Source organism: Procambarus clarkii, chromosome 48 (assembly GCF_040958095.1).
Source record: "Procambarus clarkii isolate CNS0578487 chromosome 48, FALCON_Pclarkii_2.0, whole genome shotgun sequence".
Classification (NCBI taxonomy): domain Eukaryota; kingdom Metazoa; phylum Arthropoda; class Malacostraca; order Decapoda; family Cambaridae; genus Procambarus; species Procambarus clarkii.
This window is the reverse complement of record NC_091197.1, coordinates 18,933,718-18,956,137: the sequence shown is the minus strand read 5'-3', so window position 1 is coordinate 18,956,137 and position 22,420 is coordinate 18,933,718. Positions and strand designations below refer to the sequence as shown.

The 22,420-nt window shown below is 42.9% G+C and overlaps 1 protein-coding gene across 1 annotated transcript in view; it reads left to right on the top strand.

The window, feature by feature from the left end:
* LOC123764808 (cell adhesion molecule Dscam2) overlaps positions 1-21,860 on the top strand; it is a 256,731-nt gene extending 234,871 nt beyond the window's left edge. Inside the window, 5 exon segments of the mRNA XM_069302763.1 lie at positions 2,249-2,431; positions 2,812-2,981; positions 4,306-4,509; positions 19,479-19,725; positions 21,164-21,860. Of these exon segments, the coding sequence (XP_069158864.1) occupies positions 2,249-2,431; positions 2,812-2,981; positions 4,306-4,509; positions 19,479-19,725; positions 21,164-21,263 (904 nt within the window). The 3' untranslated portion in view covers positions 21,264-21,860.
* Positions 21,861-22,420: the final 560 nt, after the last annotated feature.

Sequence of the window (22,420 nt, the reverse complement as noted above, 5' to 3'; positions counted from 1 at the left end):
GATTAGCTTAGACCCCAACTCCTTCAAGTATAGATAATATATATATATATATATATATATATATATATATATATATATATATATATATATATATATATATATAATTATATAATTTGCTTAACTGGGTGCATCGCACACTCCCTGTTTAATTCACAACAAAAGTATTATTTTAAAGTTAATCAGACAATAAAAATTGGCCAGTAAAACAAACCTACCCTTAACTCCAAGCAGCAACCTCTGTCTTACCCCAGCTCCCACAAGTCTCTGAGGACGGGGCGCGAGGCTGCCACCAGCTGCAGCCACTCAAGGTAGCCAGCCCTACAGATGACTCGTCAAAATAAGGATATTAGACATCCAGTTATAATAATTTTTTATTTAGGGAAAAGTACATACATACACAATTGGATACAAGAAGAATGTTGGATTTGTAGGTTCAGCAAGTATAAACACTATGCCTAAAACCACTAATAATCAACGCTTTGGGCATATTGTAGAAAACAATTAAAACTAAGACTTAAAACAGAGAACAAAGGCTAAAATTAACTGAAGCAGAACACAACAATAATTACATGGTGAATGATACAGCAGAAATTGCAACAGAGTATCAGATAGTCTGATATTCACTAAATAAATTGAATAAAATTCACTTAATTCTTAATTAAGACTGAATTCACTCTTCACTAAATATAGAGAAGGAATAACAAAATATTTTTAATTTTAAACGGCAGATATCAGCAGTTTTATAAGTTCAGTAATTAATGTTTAATAATAGCAAAACATAGGTTGACATTTAGGAGGTAGGATAGGTTACATGGAGTTGAATAGGTCGTACTTAGTTTCTCTCTACTGGTTGAGAGAGGGGCAGTCTTTGATGTGATTGGGAACCCCGGATTTGGAACCCACATTTTCAGACCCTAGATTTGCAGAGAATTTCCGTTTTGGTTAAGCTGCACTCATGGAATATCAAATCAATAGTTGTTTCTAGTGTGGTGCCAATGGGTTCTGTTACAGCCCTCTATGAAGCATTAAAGGTCGGGACTAGCACTGCAGTTCAGTTTCATACATATACAGTATATATAGAGTACACTTGAGAGAATGTGTTTGAGAACTTAATATCTAACATATTTAAAGATTTAAGTAAGGGGCGCGAGTGCTGTCTGGAGCGAGAGTTTATTGTTCTAATTGCTGATTTGTGTTGAGTAATTAGAGTACGTAGATGATTTTGGGTAGTAGAACCCCAGGCACAGATACCATATGCGAGATTAGGATAGATGAGAGAGTAATAAAGCGTTGCCAGGGGGGGGGGGGTGAGGTACATAATACAGTATCTGAATTTAGAAAGAATGCCAAATGTTTTTATTTTTTTAGCTACATTTTGTATGTGGCACTGGAAATTCAACTTGATATAAATGAAAACACTCTAGAAACAAAGTGGATGGTAAATTCCTTATCTGGATATTGTTAATCTGGCTTAAGGTGTTGAGAAGTATTTGGAAGGTCGTTAATGTAGATGAGAAAGAGGAGAGGGCCTTTACTTCCACATACTGCCATGTGGAACCCCCAGTGTTAATGGGTAGGATGGAAGAATTAGCAGCATTCACAGAGACATATTAGAACCTGTCACTGAGGTAAGTACTGGAGGGAGTGACCTCTGACTCCACAGTGTTGTAATTTAAGGAGGTTATTGTGACCTGTGAAGAAGCTGACCAACAAAGCCATTAATAACAAATACATACTTATCACCATCCATGAATCTGGTAATAATATTTCAGACTAATAAATTCCAAATTAAGGTGCAAAATATTACATCAAGGCAGTCTCTACCATTGACAACTGTGACAGTCACGACAAGAAACATTATGCTATCCAAAGGTGTTTTGATAATTACCTTACCTTACCTATCCACAAGTGTTACAGACCAATATGTGCTACTGTGGCCCCACACACACGAATGAACATGCATAACTCTCCTCACTAATAAACCATACAGATCGTTTAGATTTAATAATGCAAATATATAACGTCATTAAATATAATATCGCTACACTGTTACTTGAAGGTACGATCAATAATTACAATTAACACTGCCACAGGCTGAAAACATGAACCTGGAGAGTCACAATAAGGTAATACAGTATTGAATAGTTATGATCTAGTGTAATCACTGGGTCATAACAGGGAGAGAGAGAGATGAGAGGGAGAAAAGGGGATGTGAGACGAAGACTAAACCCGGGTGGATGTCCAGCAGGCAGGGGGAGAGTGTGGAGCAGAAGGGTGGAGGAGAGGACGACAACGCCCGCAACTCTGAGCTCACCCGCGCCCACCTCTACTCTCCCACGCCCACCAAGAAGCCCCGGGGCTCCCTGGCCTCCCTCAAGACCCAGGATGACACCTCCGACCCCTACGAGATCTGCCCTTACGCCACCTTCAGGTATTCTGTGTAACCTGTTAAAATCCATTTTGTTTTTCGTCAAAATATTATATCTAAATATGGTTTTTATCTCTGCGAAATAGGTAATGTTAAGTTAATTGAGGGATGTGAGGATTGTGTTTTTGGTAGCTAATGTGAATAATAAGGTTATAGGGTCACCCATTCTTCTCTTCTGGCATTTATGCGGGTATTGATCAGTTCCAAAACTATTGTACATTTCTCAAAATTATGTTTTTCACATTTTACCTTCTATCTTTCTCTCTCCTTCTCTTTCCTCCTTCTTTGTATCTCTTTCTCCCTTTTTGTATCTCGTTCTCCCTTCTATCTATGCCCTTTTCTCTCTCTCCCTCCCGCTGAGCCCCTCTTCTTCCACCTTGTAGCGTGGGAAGCTCTGAAGGCACCTTAGAGTACGGGTTGTCCCTGCACGCCATGACGCCCCGGGACTGCTTGGACCACCCGGCCGGCCACAGTGATCGCTCCTCCCAGCAGCAGTCACCAGCTTACGGCCAGGTTGGTCGTCAGAGGGCCCAGTCCCACTATAAGGAGACAGGTAAACCTCTACTCTACCATTTTTTGTCTTTCATTCGAGTTTTGAAACCATTTTTGAAACCCACTACAAGGAGTCAGGTTTTTTCATGTTTTCAATGAGCTTTCATTCCTTTTCTAAGTCGCAAGGAAGCTTCTTCAATAGCATTCCTTTTGTTTGTTGCCCACGGGTCACTTCAGTAAATTAGTCTTTCATCAGGGCATTTGTTAAGATTCGACAATTTTACTTTTATAATTTCCCAGTATGAGCACTTATAATTATCACATTTCTCTTATGTTCTGAAGAATATCATGCTGATTACCCAAAAGAAAAGATTCAAACAAAACTTATTCATTGATTTATAAAACTGAGTTTACCCCTTTGGCCAACAACAATTTGTAAAATATGCAATGTAATATAAAATATACAATGTTAAACCAGCCCTTTCAATTTACCACTCCATCAAAAATGTAACTGTTTGCCAAACCAGAAACTTAACCTATCGAGGCCGATATACAGAAAACGTCAATATTACGGTGCTTTAATTTTTACTAATACGTCGCATTTGTAATGCATTGATAAATTCCGTAAACAATGCAAGATATTAGGTGAGAGGACGGATGGAGAATGGACCATTAAAGGTGTCACGACTCGTCAAGCTCTCAGGACACCTGTACATCTTTCATCAATCATGGAGGCTTTGTTTACATTTTATTTAATAAAAGGTTTGTGAGCTCCGGAGCACTTTGAGGTTGTTAATAACAATAATAACCTTGAGTTGTCAAGTTTGAAAGCTCGTATACTGTTTAATAAATGTAAACAAAGCCATCATGATGAAGGAAAATGTACAGATTTCTTCTAACATAATAGGGCATGCTCGCCTGTCCAAACCTACTCCTATGAAGTCACATTCTCCGCCCTACTGACGTAACTGTCATTCAGGTATGGAAGATAGGGGGAGCCCGATAGGTCTGAAGGATGGCCAGTTGGTATATGCGGGTGTTCAAGTACGGTTACCTTCGTTCTTGACTTGCAATTGGGGATCCTAGGTTCAAATCCAGGACAGGACCGCAATGGCTGGGCCCGTTTCATTTTACCTAATGTCTTTGTCCACCTAGCAGTAAATAGGTACCCAGGAGTTGGGCAACTGTTGTGGGGTTCCATCCTGGGATGACACATGGCAACAATAACACAGTTGCATATTCTATATTATTACTCCTTATTACTCAGTATTATTCATCAATTCTCGTTACTATTACGTACTCACATTTCCATCATTATCATTCATATCATGCCCATCGTTTTTGGCTAATACGATATCTAATTCTTTTCATTCGCATGGGAGCAGAGATCGCGTACATCACCCGCAGTGGGCGTCCGGAGTATGGGAGTCGTCCCAAGTCCATGCCCAATGCCCAGCCTATGCCCAGTGCCCAGCCTATGCCCACCTCCGCCACACCCGCACCTGCCACCTCCGAGCAGAGGTCATGGACAGAGGAGACCAGGAAGGACACGCGAGGCCGTCCTCACCGACCCAGGAGCCGCACTAGAGGTAGGGACAGAGGCAGTGTGTTCGGGTACCGCAGGAACACTGGCCAAACTCATGCTCGGGTAACGTCTAATCAGCATTGAATCAGTATTTACAATGATTTCCAGGATGAGATAGGGTGAGGTTGCTACTTAAATATGAGTGCCATGGCCATACGTGAGGTAAATAAGTTTTATAGGTGCCATGAGAACATGACAGAGAAAAAGTATGGATTTAAAACACAATACGTTATCCAGACAGTAAGTCACAATAACTTGGCTGAAAATTAAGACACCGAATATTGGTACAGGATGGACCGAAACGTCGTCACTTTCAGTATTTTCAGATGATGTGTGATGGTTGCCTAGTATATAGCATTATTATTTCATCTTGCCTAACTAGATGTAAATCCAAATTTAGCCTAGTGTAAGTAATTCAAGCAGAGCTTATCCAAGCAAACACAACGTTGGTACAATTTTTATTCTCATTACATTGCCCGAACCCTTTTCCAGCCTTCAACTGTTCGATTATTCCATCTATTCATTTGCGAGTCTGAATAGGCACCAAAGTAGCTTCTCACATCTCCACCCAGGCAAAGCCTATGTAGTTTGGTGGCCGGCCACAGAGTTGACATGGTGTGACCTGTGTTGATGACTCAGTCGTGTTTTTGTACTTGACCGAGGTGGACTCCTTCGCCTCTTTCACCATTTTATATCTGTGAATATATGTTGCATCCTGCCACTATGGCATCAGAAAATGCAGGAAATCTGTTGTTCAGGGCTCCTACAAGCGGTGAAGGCAAGAGAAATCATGTCCTGAATTTTGAACAAAAGGTTCAGCTTATGAAGGAAGTTGAATATGGTATTCCTAGGAGTGTCGTGCCAAATACAAAGTTAGCAAACCCACTCTTTATGATATATCGTAAGCTAAAAACATAAGATTTTTACAAGTTATGCAAAAATTGAGTGAAGTAGAAAGGTACAAAAGAAAAGCACTTAGTAATACTCAGGTTATCTGTTTGATGAAGCTGTCTGGGAGTGGTAGAGGCAGACATGTGATGAATCCAAGAAACCAGTGCCATGTTGGCTGAACATGGGAAAGGCCAAGCATTTTCATCTGCTTCGTGATAATTGTGCACACACTAATGGCTGGATAAGGAGCTCTAAAGTTCATCATGGTACTAGGAGTGTGAAATTACGAGGTGAAAAGGTGCAGAGGAATGGGTGTCCATATTTGAAGAGATTGTGCAGGATGATTCTATATCTCCTGAGCACATTTCTAATGCTGATGAAACATCAAATCAAATCAAATGTTTATTTAGGTAAGGTACATACATACAAGAGATTTTACAAAGAGTGATGGATTTATAGATAGGGCTAGTACATACAATGCCTAAAGCCACTATTACGCAAAGCGTTTCGGGCATGATACTCAAAAGCCCAGCTTAACACTGCTTGCAAGCTCACTGTGACCCTCACTGGACTCCCAGTTAATATTAAACTGAAATATTAAATGGGGAAGCAACAAATGAAGGGCTGTGATTTTAAATAATAATAAATAATACTTAAACTCACGACTGCCACCACCTTCCAGAAACCTGACCGTGCCTGTATTACTGATCTCCCAGGAAGAACAGAAATCAATAATCATGAACTCGAAGGGCGCAGGAATCTTGACGATAATGCATGGAAATTATTTATACAAATGTTTACTTACTGAGGATACCGGAACTTCCAATACAGCATATGAATAACAAATATAAAGACTCAGAATTAATAAAAAGGAGGAAAAAACATCTAAACAACAAAAATACATTAATAAACACTTTATTTAACAAAAGACACGTATATTTATAACAAAATTAAATATATCCTACTTTAATAAAAACATCCCTAAGAGGCAATATGTTGACCAGACCACACACTAGAAATTGAAGGGACGACGACGTTTCGGTCCGTCCTGGACCATTCTCAAGTCGATTGTGATAAGGAGGTAGGGACAGGCAATAAGTAGGCAAGAGAGAGCTGAGGAGGAAAGTAAGGTGTAGGGGATAGTAGTAGTAATGAGAACTGCAGAAGGCCTATTGGCCCATACGAGGCAGCTCCTATTATAACCACCGAAGGAGATAGTAATAGGAATAAGATGAGGATAGCAAGGGAGCACAGGAGAAAACAATGAACAGAAAAAGGGAGGAGAGAGAAAGAAAAGGAAAGAGAAAGAAAGATAAATGGAAGGGGTCAGCTTATGTTAAGTCACGTTTGTTAGAAAGATTAGAGCATTTGAGTATATACTGTGACAGGGAAGAGTCCACAGCAACAAAGCCAGGACTCAAGTTCATGTTGGGTACATTGTGTATAAGAGCCGATTCTACAAGACGGCGTCTGTGTAGAGTAGAGGCAGGAAAGATTATTTTTCGTAGCAATCTAGTTCACACTGCTCCTCCTGCTTCTAATGCTGCTGGTGTCTACTCTATTTCCTGTTCATCTTGTCCTCTCCAATACTTTGGCGAAACTGGCCGTACACTGAATGACAGACTTAAAGAACACAAGAGAAGTGTTAAGTCTGCAGACACTAACAATGCTCTCTTCTGCCATGTGAGGGATTCTAATCATCCCATTGATTGGTCTTCCTCCAAAATAATCTTTCCTGCCTCTACTCTACACAGACGCCGTCTTGTAGAATCGGCTCTTATACACAATGTACCCAACATGAACTTGAGTCCTGGCTTTGTTGCTGTGGACTCTTCCCTTTCACAGTATATACTCAAATGCTCTAATCTTTCTAACAAACGTGACTTAACATAAGCTTACCCCTTCCATTTATCTTTCTTTCTCTTTCCTTTTCTTTCTCTCTTCTCCCTTTTTCTGTTCATTGTTTTCTCCTATGCTCCCTTGCTATCCTCTTCTTATTCCTATTACTATCTCCTTCGGTGGTTATAATAGGAGCTGCCTCGTATGGGCCAATAGGCCTTCTGCAGTTCTCATTATTACTACTATCCCCTACACCTTACTTTCCTCCTCAGCTCTCTCTTGCCTACTTATTGCCTGTCCCTACCTCCTTATCACAATCGACTTGAGAATTGTCCAGGACGGACCGAAACGTCGTCGTTCCTTCAATTTCTAATGTGTGGTCTGGTCAACATACTTCAGCCACGTTATTGTGACTCATCACCTGCACAGGCAATATGTTATCCACTGATTGAAAAAAAACATGAGTTACTCAAGCGCACATTACCTTCCCTTGCAATAACCGGCCACAGACGCTGAATGGCTGCTCCCAGGACCTGTTCCCAAGTCCTACACCAGATACACTAACTAAAATTTTTATCACAAGCTAACCAGCTAAGGAAACTCCGCCCACTCTAGTTTCTTAGGCCCAATAAACCCCGCCTCTCCAAGTCTAGAGCCAATGATTTAAAAAACCCGGCTCTAGGCCTTGGTCCAGCCAACCAGTGCCAAGGACTAGCTCCACCCACTATGCCTCCCTGACCTCCACCAATCAAGCTCGAGGCTAGGCTATAGGCATGTCCTGAAGGGTCTGTTTCCCTCGACAGATTTCTCATACGTTCCCAAGCATACATCCAAGGAACCTGGAGCAGGAGTAGGTATATGACACCGGCTGAGTTTATTGTCTCTCAATTTGTCAATGGCTATAGGGGAGAGGGGAAAGAGTGGGGGTAGAGAGGGAAATAAGTGGGGATGGAGTGGGCACGGAGAGGGGCAAGTGAGTGGTACCGTCCCGCCATCAGGGGCCTCTTGACTCCATGGCAAGTGAGGGGAAGGGAAGAGCTTCCATCCATCATTCTGATCCATCATGAATGATCCATCATTCTTTGTAAAATCTCTTGTATGTATGCACCTTACCTAAATAAACATTTATTTATTTATTTTATTTATTTAGCTATGGTCTGTGCAGCAGATCACTACAAAGGGTGAGGTCTCAAGAGTGGCGTGACATCACTAGTGGAGTCCCACAAGGCTCAATCCTTGGACCCATCCTGTTTATGATTTTTGTAAATGATCTCTCAGAGAGAATAAATTCGTTCCTCTCAATGTTTGCTGATGCGAAAATCATGAGGAGGATTGGGACAAAGGAAGAAGATATCAAGAGGTTACAAGATGACCTGGACAAACTGAAGGAATGGTCCAAGAAATAACTACTAGAGTTCAACTCAAGTAAGTGTAAAGTAATAAAGCTACGTGACGGAAGCAGGCGGCCAGACACAAGGTACCAAATGGGATTTAAAGTCTCTCCAGGAAATTGGCAAAGAAAGGATCTAGGAGTTCATATGCCAAACTTTTATCCTGAAGCCCACATCAAAAGGATATCATCAGCAGCCTATACAAGGTTCGCTAACATCATAACTGTCTTTAGAAATTTATGTAATGAATCATTTAGAACTTTGTATACCATATGTCAGACCATTCTTGGAGTATGAAGCTCCAACATGAAGGCATACCTTTGTCAGACATAAGGCAAAGTTGGAGAAGGTTCAAAGGTATATACCACTGGACTAGTTCCAGAAATAACAAGCATGAGTTATGAGGAAAGGCTGCATGAATTGCACCTCATTTCTGAATTTGGATGTTTAGTCCCTGAGCCCATTATGTACTTCTGTACAACCGTCCTAATAGTGTCGCATTTTGACTTAGACTTTACCTAAGGCTAAAAATCGTCATACAAGAAAATGGTAGCAGCCTGAGAAATTTGACGTACAGTCCCGTTTTCTGTTCTGGATCTTCTGGTAGGTTACGAGAGGGCACTTTAGTACGACATTTTATTGGCGTTGGGAAACATTAGGAGATGGGTTGCTCTGTAACCCTTTCCACTACCGCCCACAGGATGGGTACGGGGCGTATAACATTTGAACTAAACTACTGTTGCTAGAAGACAGAAGAATTAGGAAAGACATGATTACCAGTAAACAAAATTCTCAGGGGAATTGACAGGGTGGGTAAAACATTATTTAACACGAGTGGTAATTGCACAAAGGGGGGACACAGGTAGAAACTGAGTGCCCAAATGAGAAACAGAGACATTATAAGGAAATTTTTATGGCTCAGAGTAGTTAATAAATGTGATGTGGGGGAGGCAGACTGCATATACAATTTAAAATGTAGATATGATTAAAGTCCAATCGTCTCGGGAACCTGTACACCAGTCGATTGACAGTTGCAAGGTGGGATTAAATAGCCAAAGCTCAATCCCAGCAGGCACAATTACGTGAGTGCAATTAGGTGAGTACCAGCAATATATATGAAATGAATGTGGAGAAGAAAACCGGGTTGTAAGACAAGGTAGTGATCCATTCTGTCCTCTTTGAGAAGACTAGGCAATAGAACACCATAACACAGCCATGAAGGCTACGAGTGAATCAGTTGGCATGACACAGCATCCGCCTCAACACCTGCCTGGTACACAGCATCCCTCTCAACACCTGCCTGGTACACAGCATCCCCCCTCAACACCTGCCTGGTACACAGCATCCCTCTCAACACCTGCCTGGTACACAGCATCCCTCTCAACACCTGCCTGGTACACAGCATCCCCCTCAACACCTGCCTGGTACACAGCATCCCTCTCAACACCTGCCTGGTACACAGCATCCCTCTCAACACCTGCCTGGTACACAGCACCCCCCCCCCTCAACACCAACCTGGTACACAGCATCCCTCTCAACACCTGCCTGGTACACAGCATCCCCCTCAACACCTGCCTGGTACACAGCACAGCATCCCCCTCAACACCTGCCTGGTACACAGCATCCCCCTCAACACCTGCCTGGTACACAGCATCCCCCTCAACACCTGCCTGGTACACAGCATCCCTCTCAACACCTGCCTGGTACACAGCATCCCTCTCAACACCTGCCTGGTACACAGCATCCCCCTCAACACCTACCTGGTAGACAGCATCCCTCTCAACACCTGCCTGGTACACAGCATCCCCCCTCAACACCTGCCTGGTACACAGCATCCCCCTCAACACCTGCCTGGTACACAGCATCCCTCTCAACACCTGCCTGGTACACAGCATCCCCCTCAACACCTGCCTGGTACACAGCATCCCCCCTCAACACCTACCTGGTACACAGCATCCCTCTCAACACCTGCCTGGTACACAGCATCCCCCTCAACACCTGCCTGGTACACAGCATCCCCCTCAACACCTGCCTGGTACACAGCATCCCCCTCAACACCTGCCTGGTACACAGCATCCCTCTCAACAATTGCCTGGTACACAGCATCCCCCTCAACACCTGCCTGGTACACAGCATCCCCCCTCAACACCTGCCTGGTACACAGCATCCCCCTCAACACCTGCCTGGTACACAGCATCCCTCTCAACACCTGCCTGGTACACAGCATCCCCCCTCAACACCTACCTGGTACACAGCATCCCCCCTCAACACCTGCCTGGTACACAGCATCCCCCCTCAACACCTGCCTGGTACACAGCATCGCCCTCAACACCTGCCTGGTACACAGCATCCCCCCTCAACACCTGCCTGGTACACAGCATCCCCCTCAACACCTGCCTGGTACACAGCATCCCCCTCAACACCTGCCTGGTACACAGCATCCCCCCTCAACACCTGCCTGGTACACAGCATCCCCCTCAACACCTGCCTGGTACACAGCATCCCTCTCAACACCTGCCTGGTACACAGCATCCCCCCTCAACACCTACCTGGTACACAGCATCCCTCTCAACACCTGCCTGGTACACAACATCCTTCTCAACACCTGCCTGGTACACAGCATCCCCCCTCAACACCTACCTGGTACACAGCATCCCTCTCAACACCTGCCTGGTACACAGCATCCCCCTCAACACCTGCCTGGTACACAGCATCCCTCTCAACAATTGCCTGGTACACAGCATCCCCCTCAACACCTGCCTGGTACACAGCATCCCCCTCAACACCTGCCTGGTACACAGCATCCGCCCTCAACACCTGCCTGGTACACAGCATCCGCCCTCAACACCTGCCTGGTACACAGCATCCCCCCTCAACACCTGCCTGGTACACAGCATCCGCCCTCAACACCTGCCTGGTACACAGCATCCCCCTCAACACCTGCCTGGTACACAGCATCCCCCCTCAACACTTGCCTGGTACACAGCATCCCCCCTCAACACCTGCCTGGTACACAGCATCCCCCTCAACACCTGCCTGGTACACAGCATCCCCCTCAACACCTGCCTGGTACACAGAATCCCCCTCAACACCTGCCTGGTACACAGCATCCCCCCTCAACACCTGCCTGGTACACAGCATCCCCCCTCAACACCTGCCTGGTACACAGCATCCCCCTCAACACTTGCCTGGTACACAGCATCCCCCCTCAACACCTGCCTGATACACAGCATCGCCCTCAACACCTGCCTGATACACAGCATCCGCCCTCAACACCTGCCTGGTATACAGCATCCCCCTTAACACCTGCCTGGTACACAGCATCCCTCTCAACACCTGCCTGGTACACAGCATCCCCCTCAACACCTGCCTGGTACACAGCATCCCTCTCAACACCTGCCTGGTACACAGCATCCCCCCTCAACACCTGCCTGGTATACAGCATCCCCCTCAACACCTGCCTGGTATACAGCATCCCCCTCAACACCTGCCTGGTACACAGCATCCCTCTCAACACCTGCCTGGTACACAGCATCCGCCCTCAACACCTGCCTGGTACACAGCATCCCCCCTCAACACCTGCCTGGTGCACAGCATCCCCGTCAACACCTGCCTGGTACACAGCATCCCTCTCAACACCTGCCTGGTACACAGCATCCCCCTCAACACCTACCTGGTAGACAGCATCCCTCTCAACACCTGCCTGGTACACAGCATCCGCCCTCAACACCTGCCTGGTACACAGCATCCCCCTCAACACCTTCCTGGTACACAGCATCCGCCCTCAACACCTGCCTGGTACGCAGCATCCCCCTCAACACCTGCCTGGTACACAGCATCCGCCCTCAACACCTGCCTGGTACACAGCATCCGCCCTCAACACCTGCCTGGTACACAGCATCCCCCTCAACACCTGCCTGGTACACAGCATCCCTCTCAACACCTGCCTGATACACAGTATCCCCATCAACATCTGCCTGGTACACAGGATCCCCCTCAACACCTGCCTGGTACTTTTTCACAGCACCTGTGTTTGATGAAATAAGTAAACAAGAAATAGTTTGAAAGCCTCACTGAATTTACAAAAATGACGAATAGAGAGAATAATACAATAAAGGAATTGAATGAAGAACTCGAACTGGAAATCCTTTATCACATGATGGGCCAACACTTCTGACCATTGCAACATAGGCTGTATTTGACAAAAACATAGACATAGATGTTGGTCAGGTATATGACCTTGGATTGTTCTAAGATCCCCCCTCCCCAAAGTCATCAGAAAATTGCACCACAAGTTTAAAGGACCATCTAAAAAAGAACAAACTTAATTTGTGTTCATATGCAAAGAAGAAACAAACAGTGAGAGTGAATGAGACTGTCGAGGAGCTACGGACTCACAGATCACTTTTTGCCCGACTATTAATTATAAGCAGTTCTCGGTATCCAGTAGATTTCAAATAGTTATTAAGAAAATATGAGATCTCTGCTGTGCCACGATCACTGTTTCACCATGATGGACCTATGTATCTTCGTAAATAAAAATGTAGTCATTGAATTATTTCAGTTGAATGCTGTCAACAGGAGTCATAGAATGGGGCACAAATGGAGAACAACTAGGCCAGACAGAAGCACCTATCACCATTCCACTTGAAAGAAACTTCTCTGTTGCAATAGTTGATGGTATGGCAGAACTTCAAACTCTAGAAGTCAAACGACATGAAGACCTGCAAAGATCTGACTGAAGCATTTACGAATAAAATCCAAGATAAATACTGTACTGGAAACAAGATGAAAGTTCAGTTAAATTTTGTTTATAATGCACCCCATTCCCATCCTGTGGGAAGTAGTGCAAAGGTTACAGAGGTACATAACGAACACAGGGGACTGAATACCCAAATTCATTTAGATCCGCATGTAAAGTCTTGATAAGCTGATTACACGGTTTAATGTGTATTTGTATTATATCAGGAATGGGTTCAAGAACTAATACAAGTACAATCTCTAGGCTGAGTAGCTTACATATGTGGTGAGCTAGTTTTATAATTGACTTGTGTAGGTTGACCCTCCCTCCCTCCCCTGCCGCGCCCACCATCCAGTGGGCAGCGGCGGAACTATTACAATCAACCACATTTACTTCCTACAGTTAACAAACTGAGGATATTTGGCTAAAATTTGTGGTAGTAGATAATTTTGAATTTACACATTTCTTGAACATTTGTTAAAGAGTTGTCTCTTAACTCTCGTATCTTTATGCACTCCATCACATAGTGAGGACGTGGGTGTGCACATAATATTGTATACAAAACTACATACCAATACATTATTCCTTACTAGATACTGTAAACAAAACACTGCAGAATGTTGGTAATAATAAATAGCACAGAACTGTAGTTAATATGGGTACTCGGTAAGTGTCCAGACAGTTGTCCCACATGTGTGTGTGTGATCTTGGAGTGATGTCTAGGTGAGCGTGGTGGTGGGAACTGTGGGCCCTCAACTGTGGTGGCGGGAACTGTGGACCCTCAACTGTGGTGGTGGGAACTGTGGGCCCTCAACTGTGGTGGCGGGAACTGTGGACCCTCAACTGTGGTGGTGGGAACTGTGGGCCCTCAACTGTGGTGGTGGGAACTGTGGGCCCTCAACTGTGGTGGTGGGAACTGTGGGCCCTCAACTGTGGTGGTGGGAACTGTGGGCCCTCAACTGTGGTGGTGGGAACTGTGGGCCCTCAACTGTGGTGGTGGGAACTGTGGACCCTCAACTGTGGTGGTGGGAACTGTGGGCCCTCAACTGTGGTGGTGGGAACTGTGGGCCCTCAACTGTGGTGGTGGGAACTGTGGGCCCTCAACTGTGGTGGTGGGAACTGTGGGCCCTCAACTGTGGTGGTGGGAACTGTGGGCCCTCAACTGTGGTGGTGGGAACTGTGGACCCTCAACTGTGGTGGTGGGAACTGTGGACCCTCAACTGTGGTGGTGGGAACTGTGGGCCCTCAACTGTGGTGGTGGGAACTGAGGGTAGAGGTCAATGTTGAGGGTCCAGAGTTACATGGAGGAGGAGGAACACAAGACGCTTCAGTTTGAGCTCTCTTGGAAGCCCCTCTCAAAAAGTCTCTCTTGAGTGTTAATTGCTTCAAGCCATCTCTTCATTTTCTTAAAAAAAAAACTGTAAAATCTGTAAAGTGACATCAGACCCTGAGGAGTGACATCAGTTCTGCTCTCCATGAACTTTAAAATTAGTTAAAAGTTCTTTACCTGTCATGTTTGCTTCTTCTGTCTTCCTCCTCTGATGAATCTTCTTAATCCTGTAAATTCGTCTCAATTTTGTCACCAAATTAGTGATATCATCAGCTATGCTTGGTGTAGTTGGAACATCTCGATCACAATCCATGCATCTACTAATTCCACAAGATTGACTGTGATCAGTTATAAATAAAAAAATAAATAAATAAATATGTTTATTCAGGTAAGGTACATACATACAAGTGATGTTACATTAATGGATTGATATTTAGATAGAGCTAGTACATACAATGCCTAAAGCCACTATTACGCAATGCGTTTCGGGCAAGAAAAACATTAATATCTAGAACTTAATACTAATTGAGCATAAAGAATAAAAAGTATTGAGAACAAATACAAATAAAGATAAAAAAAGGGGGAACATGACTGAAAAAGCAGCACAAATACAATAGGTTGACAAACAGTGTTGATTAAAAAAATAACAGACATGGGTTGACAATAGAGGAGTGAGGTAGGTTACAGGGAATTTATTAGGTAGTGTTTAGTTTTTATCTTAAACTGGTTGAGAGAGGTACAGTGTTTAACATGGTTGGGAAGGTCATTCCACATTCTGGGTCCCTTGATTTGTAGAGCATTTCTAGTTTGATTAAGTCGTACTCTAGGAATATCAAAACTGTATTTATTCCTGGTGTGGTGCTCATGGGTTCTGTTACAACCTTCAATGAAGCTTTTGAGGTCAGGATTGGCATTACAGTTCAGCGTTTTATATATGTATAATACACAAGAGAGAATGTGCAGTGACTTAATATCTAACATATTCAGAGATTTGAGTAAGGGTACCGAGTGATGTCTGGGGCCAGAGTTGGATATTGTCCTAATAGCAGCTTTGTGTTGGGTAATTAGAGGACGTAAATGATTTTGGGTAGTAGAACCCCAAGCACAAATACCATAGTTGAGGTATGGATAGATGAGGGAGTAATAGAGAGTCACCAGGGCAGGGCGGGGTACATAATATCTGATCTTAGAAAGAATGCCAACAGTTTTTGAAACTTTTTTTGATATATTTAGAATGTGTCCCTGGAAATTCAGCTTGTGGTCGATGAGAACGCCAAGGAATTTGCCATCTAATTTGTTACAAATTTGGGTATTGTTTATTTTGAGATTTATCTGATTAGAGGATTTATTGCCAAACAGAATATAGAAACGTTTTGTCAATGTTAAGGGTGAGTTTGTTGGCAGTTAGCCAAAGATGGACTTTCTCTAGCTCAGTATTTACTGTGGCATTTAGAGCAAGGGGGTCAGGACTGGAGTAAATGAAGGTTGTGTCGTCAGCAAATAGAATTGGTTTGAGGTGTTGGGAGGCAGTTGGAAGGTCATTAATGTAGATGAGAAAGAGGAGAGGGCCAAGTATGCTGCCCTGAGGAACACCAATGTTGATGGGTAGGGTGGGAGAAATTGTATTATTCACAGAAACATACAAAGTTAATTTCTCAGTTGTCACGACTGTGCATTTATTCCCTTAACATAAGCAAGGCGTTCTTGTCGTGATTTACTTCTGCTCATTTACTTTTTTTTTTGCACCAAATCCTTCAAAATCTGCAACAGTGTCGTCATCATTGGGAAGCACACCAGCTGCAGGCCAAAGTTTGTTCCATGCATGCTTTAAGGATGACTGATCGTTTCCCTGCATGTGCAATACACCACACAGCTGACCTTAAAGTAAACATTTTCATGAAGTCTTTGACAACACCTTTCTTTGCATGGAGTTGTTTGGCAAATTTAAATCTGAAGTGTAGGCTGACATTCAAATTTACTCCTTGATCTATGGGTTGGATCAAGGAAGTTGTTTGGTGGCAAAAATGCACCAAACATAGTGTCCTTAACTAGCTCGCCTTAATGTGAATGTGTTGCACTGTTATTTATTTATTTATTTATTTTTATTTATATATATACAAGAAGGTACATTGGGTTTGTGAGAATACATTGGATAGTACAGTATTTACATTCTTGTAAAGCCACTAGTACGCACAGCGTTTCGGGCAGGTCCTTAATCTAGCAGATAATTTTAAGCAGGTAATTTCAATCAGAATTGATAAATGATAAAGATACATTACAAGAGAAAAATGAGATGAGAGAGATAAGTAGGTATATTAAAGCATATTGTTATATTAAAGCTCTGATTGATTACATTGACAGCTTGATTAGTAATTTAAACAAGGTTAATAGACAACATACAGCAGATTGACAGCACATATAAGACAGCAATGATCACAATGGTAAAGATGTTCAGATTGGGTACATAAAGATTGGGAGACTGGGTAGCAAAAGATACAGATAAACAAGATTTATAAACACCATACAACAGATTGGCAGCACATATAAGAAAACAGCAATGATCACAATGGTAAAGATGTACAAATTGGGAACATAAAGGTTGGGAGATTGGGTAGCAATTGATACAGTGCAATTTTAAGGCAAAAAGTGAAAAACTATGAAGATGAAATTAGGTACTTTTTAGTATTGATTTTGAATGATGTAAAAGTTGGACAGCTTTTCAATTCAGTAGGGAGTGAGTTCCATAAACTGGGTCCCTTTATTTGCATAGAGTGTTTACACAGATTAAGTTTAACTCTGGGGATATCAAAGAGATATTTATTTCTGGTGTGGTGATAATGGGTCCTATTACATCTGTCCAAGAAGAGTTTCAGACAAGGATTTGCATTTAAGAACAGGGTTTTGTAAATGTAGTTGACACAAGAGAATTTGTGGAGTGAGATTATGTTTAGCATGTTTAGGGAGTTAAACAAGGGGGCTGTGTGTTGTCTGAAAGCAGAATTTGATATTATTCTGATAGCAGATTTTTGCTGGGTGATGATGGACTTGAGGTGGTTTGCAGTAGTTGAACCCCATGCACAGATACCATAGTTGAGATAGGGATAGATTAGTGCATAATATAGAGAGATGAGAGCAGAGTTAGGAACATAATATCTGATTTTGGAGAGTATACCAACTGTTTTAGAGACTTTCTTAGTTATGTGTTGTATGTGGGTACTGAAGTTGAGTCTCTTGTCTAGGAATATGCCAAGAAACTTTCCATCATTTTTATTGCTAATGTTTACATTGTCAATCTGAAGTTGAATTGCATTTGTAGATTTGCTTCCAAATAGGATGTAGTAGGTCTTTACTATGTTAAGTGTTAGTTTGTTGGTTGACATCCATAAGTGGACTTTTTTTAGTTCGTTATAAAGAAAGAGCAACTTTCACCAGCAAACATAAACGAACAACTTTGTTGTTCTCTGGCAAGCCAATGCTGCTAAACTGGTTTTTCACCTAAGGTGCAAAATGACTTAAAAACCATTCACGAAAAATGGCTCAAGACATCCATGCACTGGGCTAATCTTTATAAATCCCAGGGATAGTATTCTTGACACGCTTAAATACCCTTAGATTTAGACTTTTACCAGTAATGAGTACTGTATATCTAATGCCAACAAAAAATCGTATGGAATAATTCTTTTAACTGATAAAATGTGCCCATTCCAGTAACCACAAAGTACAACTCTTAAGCCAAGTATGCACTCCACTATTACCATGTCGTCTTGGACCACTCTAAACGTTGGCCTCAACTGGTTTTTTTTTTTAGATATATACAAGAGTTGTTACATTCTTGTACAGCTGCTAGTACGACTAGTACGCGTAGCGTTTCGGGCAGGTCCCTGGAATACGATCCCCGCCGCGAAGAATTGTTGTTACAACCAATTCAACAAGTTGTTGTTACAACTTGTAACAACAACTTGTTGTTACAAGTACACATTTTACTGTTGAGTTAAACAGAGGCTACAATTAAGGATTTGCGCCCAGTAAATCCTCCCCGGCCAGGATAAGAACCCATGACAAAGCGCTCGCGGAACGCCAGGCGAGTGTCTTACCACTACACCACGGAGACTGTAATCAGACTGTTTCAGAGTACTATCTAAGTTTTCCATTTTTTCAGCTGGCTCTTCAGTGCCTTCTTTTTAGTAAGCCACGTGTTTCAAAATTCCCATAACTTGTTGAATGTGTTCTAAGATATACTATTTTTCAAGAACTTTTCCATGTAACACTTATAAAGTGAAAGTAGTGTGCGTTTGTGGGTTCAACTGCACGTCTTCCATGTTTGTCTGTGATGATCTGTTGCACAACAGATTCATAGAAGCACATATGCTCTCCACTAATATTTTGTATATTGCAAAGTTAAGCAGTTCTCAAAAGGAAAGCGTCATGCTCTGAAAACTACATATTATCTCTGTTTAAGAATATTAGTTTCTAGATATATATCAAGATGTCAATGAAAGAGTTCTTTCTTGCAAGCCTAAACATTATCAGTTAATCTGCAGTCATGTTTTGTCATTCCAACTTGGGATGGTATCCATACAAAATTAATAACAAAATTTGTATTATTACTGGCAATATTTACATTCATGTTAATATTGCCTACTTTCAGACAGATGGTGATGGGATATGCACGAATTTAGTATTCAATGGGATTTATTTTATTAAAACTCACCCATTGTTAATTTACTGACTCGCTTGCTCGCATTCTCAGCTTCATATCTTGCATTCCATTCTCGCCCTAGTTGAAACCCCCGGAGGAGGAAGAGACTCTAGCACAGAAAGTAATGACGCCTCGTCCCCCGTGCAACACCGCCACCACTACCAACAGCAACAGCAACTTCCGCCACAGCTTCACCCACAGCAGTTGACAGCGCAGCAGCAACAGCAGCAGCAGCAGCAGCAGCAGCAGCAAGTGGCAGCGGCAGCTGCTGCAGTAGTCACAGCAGGAAGAGGAGGCCCCCACCCGCTGCCTCCGGTCCGCCATGCCAGGTAGCCTCAGGTAGAGGAGCTGCGCTGTGTTAGGTGAACCCCTTCATTCTTCCGACCTATTGGCCCTACTTCATACTTCATCATCATCATGCCCTTTGTCATGTCTCCTTCTCCTCCTCCTACCTCTCCACTTCTTAACCTTTTCTTCTCCTTTGCTACATCCACTTCTTCTCTTCCCAACTCCCATTTGTTCTTCTAGTAACCATCCATATACTATATAGGACATGCCTATTCCAGCCCTTGCTTCCTAGAATTATTCCCTCCACGCATTCCTTCTTCATTTCTATCCTCCCTAGCCTCACTACCTAACTACAGTATCACCCTCTACCCCTCAGTTCTCTCCCTCCCACACTGCATTATCGGACATCACTCCCATCCCCCCCCCCCCCTGCATGTCTTTTATTCATAAATATTGATAATGATGTAATAAGCTAATATCTTAGAATACAATTACAATAATAAGTATTATTGTTATGATAAATATTGATACAGAATATGATAAATATAAATAATTACCGGTATATACTAAATATTAATGTAAATTTTAGAAATTATTTTTAATGATATATAATAAGCAAATAATAATTTTATTTATTTATCAATCATTATGTTCGAAATAGTAAGACCAAATAATAATACAAATAATCCCAACAGTAGAAATAGTAGTGACGATAATAATAATATGAATAATAAAACAAAATTATTCATAAGGTATTTTTTCCCAAATCTCCTAAGAAAAGATACTTCATTGATCTGCTGTGACAGACCAGTTTTATTTTATAATATATAAACTTGATCACTTCCCAAGCACAGTGGAAAGTCTACCTTTGTGGTGATTCTGAGGATCATCGTTCCCATGGTCGAGTCTCTGACTAGGCTTCCTAGTTCGTTGTCTGGTCAACCAGGCTTTTGGATGTGGCTACCCGCAGCCTGACATATGAATCACAGCCTGGTTGATCAGGTATTCCTTAGAGATGCTACTGTGAAGGGGGGGGGGGTGTTCCAGCGGCCATTGTTCTCTGTGCCTCTCTGAGGGGGCCAGGCTCTGGCTCGTGGTCCCCAGTAGGCTGAACTCCATTGACTAATGACCTAGACCAATATATCTCATATTAGTCCGACAGCTCCAGGGAGCTGAAGGGCCTCCCAACAGAAAATAATGTTGGAAGATTCATTGTACACATATGTGCTGTGGCACTGATAATATTGTTACAAACAAGATTAGATCGGGATAGGATACGTGGGTTTAGGTTAGAGAGGACTTAACATTTATTAGCGTACAATAGCGTACCATCGTAAAGAGACCTGTGTCCGTGAAAAGTATACCATACCAATGCTGGTAACTTACGTTGCTTTTAGCTCACTCAATGGTATGGAAACCATCATATAATAACATATTTATCAATTCCTCAGAAGAATTAATATGGCTCTCCTGGTACAGAGCACGGACTGAGTCGTCCTCCAGTGACAGCTCCTCCTCGACTCCTCCGAGGACCACTTCACCCTCCGTCAGCCTTCTCAGACTCCAGGGAACTCTCTGAAGCCGAGTGCGACCGAGAGATCTTCCAAGCACACGAAAATGATGGAGGACAGCCAGGGGGTTCTGCTCCCCCTCCAAGGAGGACTGGGGAGGAGAGCATCAAGGCCGAGCTGACAGTGTTGCTCCAACGCTATCACCAACAACATCAACAACAACAACAACAGAACAAGGACGACGAAGAGAAACAAACAGAGCACAAGAAGCCTCGTGTCCCGGAGAGGAACCCTTACACCATCAATGTGTAGCTGTGTAGTCCTTATTCACCAGGACGAGAGCCTCTATATTTTTACAATAAATAATGACTAGATGGAATGTGGGGGAGACACTTGGTGCTCTGTATTTTCTTTACCATTTTTGTATATTTTTTTCCATTGGAATGCTGTCGTATTTTATTGTTCTCATTTTTCTAATGCATTACAGTCTTGCAGTGAAGTTAATTTCCATAAGAGTAGTTTTAATAATTTGCTGTTTTCACCATATACTTTTAGCAAACTATTTTAGTAATTACCTACATGTTTTGGTATATCGTGTTGGCTTTGTGACACACACAACGTGTAAGGAAAACATTGTACTTGTATTAAAATTGTAAAAAAAAAAATTGTCTTTGAGAATATTACCTATTATTTTTGGCTTTGGCGATTGTCCTTCATTTCAATCTGCCATCCCAGGACCCCGCACACATAATACCCCCTCCTCCTTCAATGTAGTATACAGTATACCATATACTAGTAGTAGTAGGCATCCATCAGTCTCAGGAGACTATGGAGTTGTGCTCTAGTTGTCGGTCTGAGTGACCTTTCCAGGCCACAAAGCCAGGGTAGGTTGATATGAAGGAGAAGCTGTTACCCATGCAACAGCACCCCCTCCCCCTCTTCAAGGCGCCGAAAGTTTCCAATGGAAAGACAAACACCAATATGATTGGTTCCAGTGCCGTCGCAGGAACTGTGAGAACGAGGTTGAAGGCAACAACGAACTGCCCTGGGGGGCCCAACTCCGGAGTTTACCTCGAAGTTGATAAAAGAAACCACAGGGACTCCAAACCCGGAGACCGCCGTGGTCGGGGCCGGAGAAGAACCACTTCAGCAAAGGCAAGAACGATCCCAACCTCCTGAAGCAGAGCCTGGGACGCACGAGCCTCGGGAGGTGGACGCCCCAGTC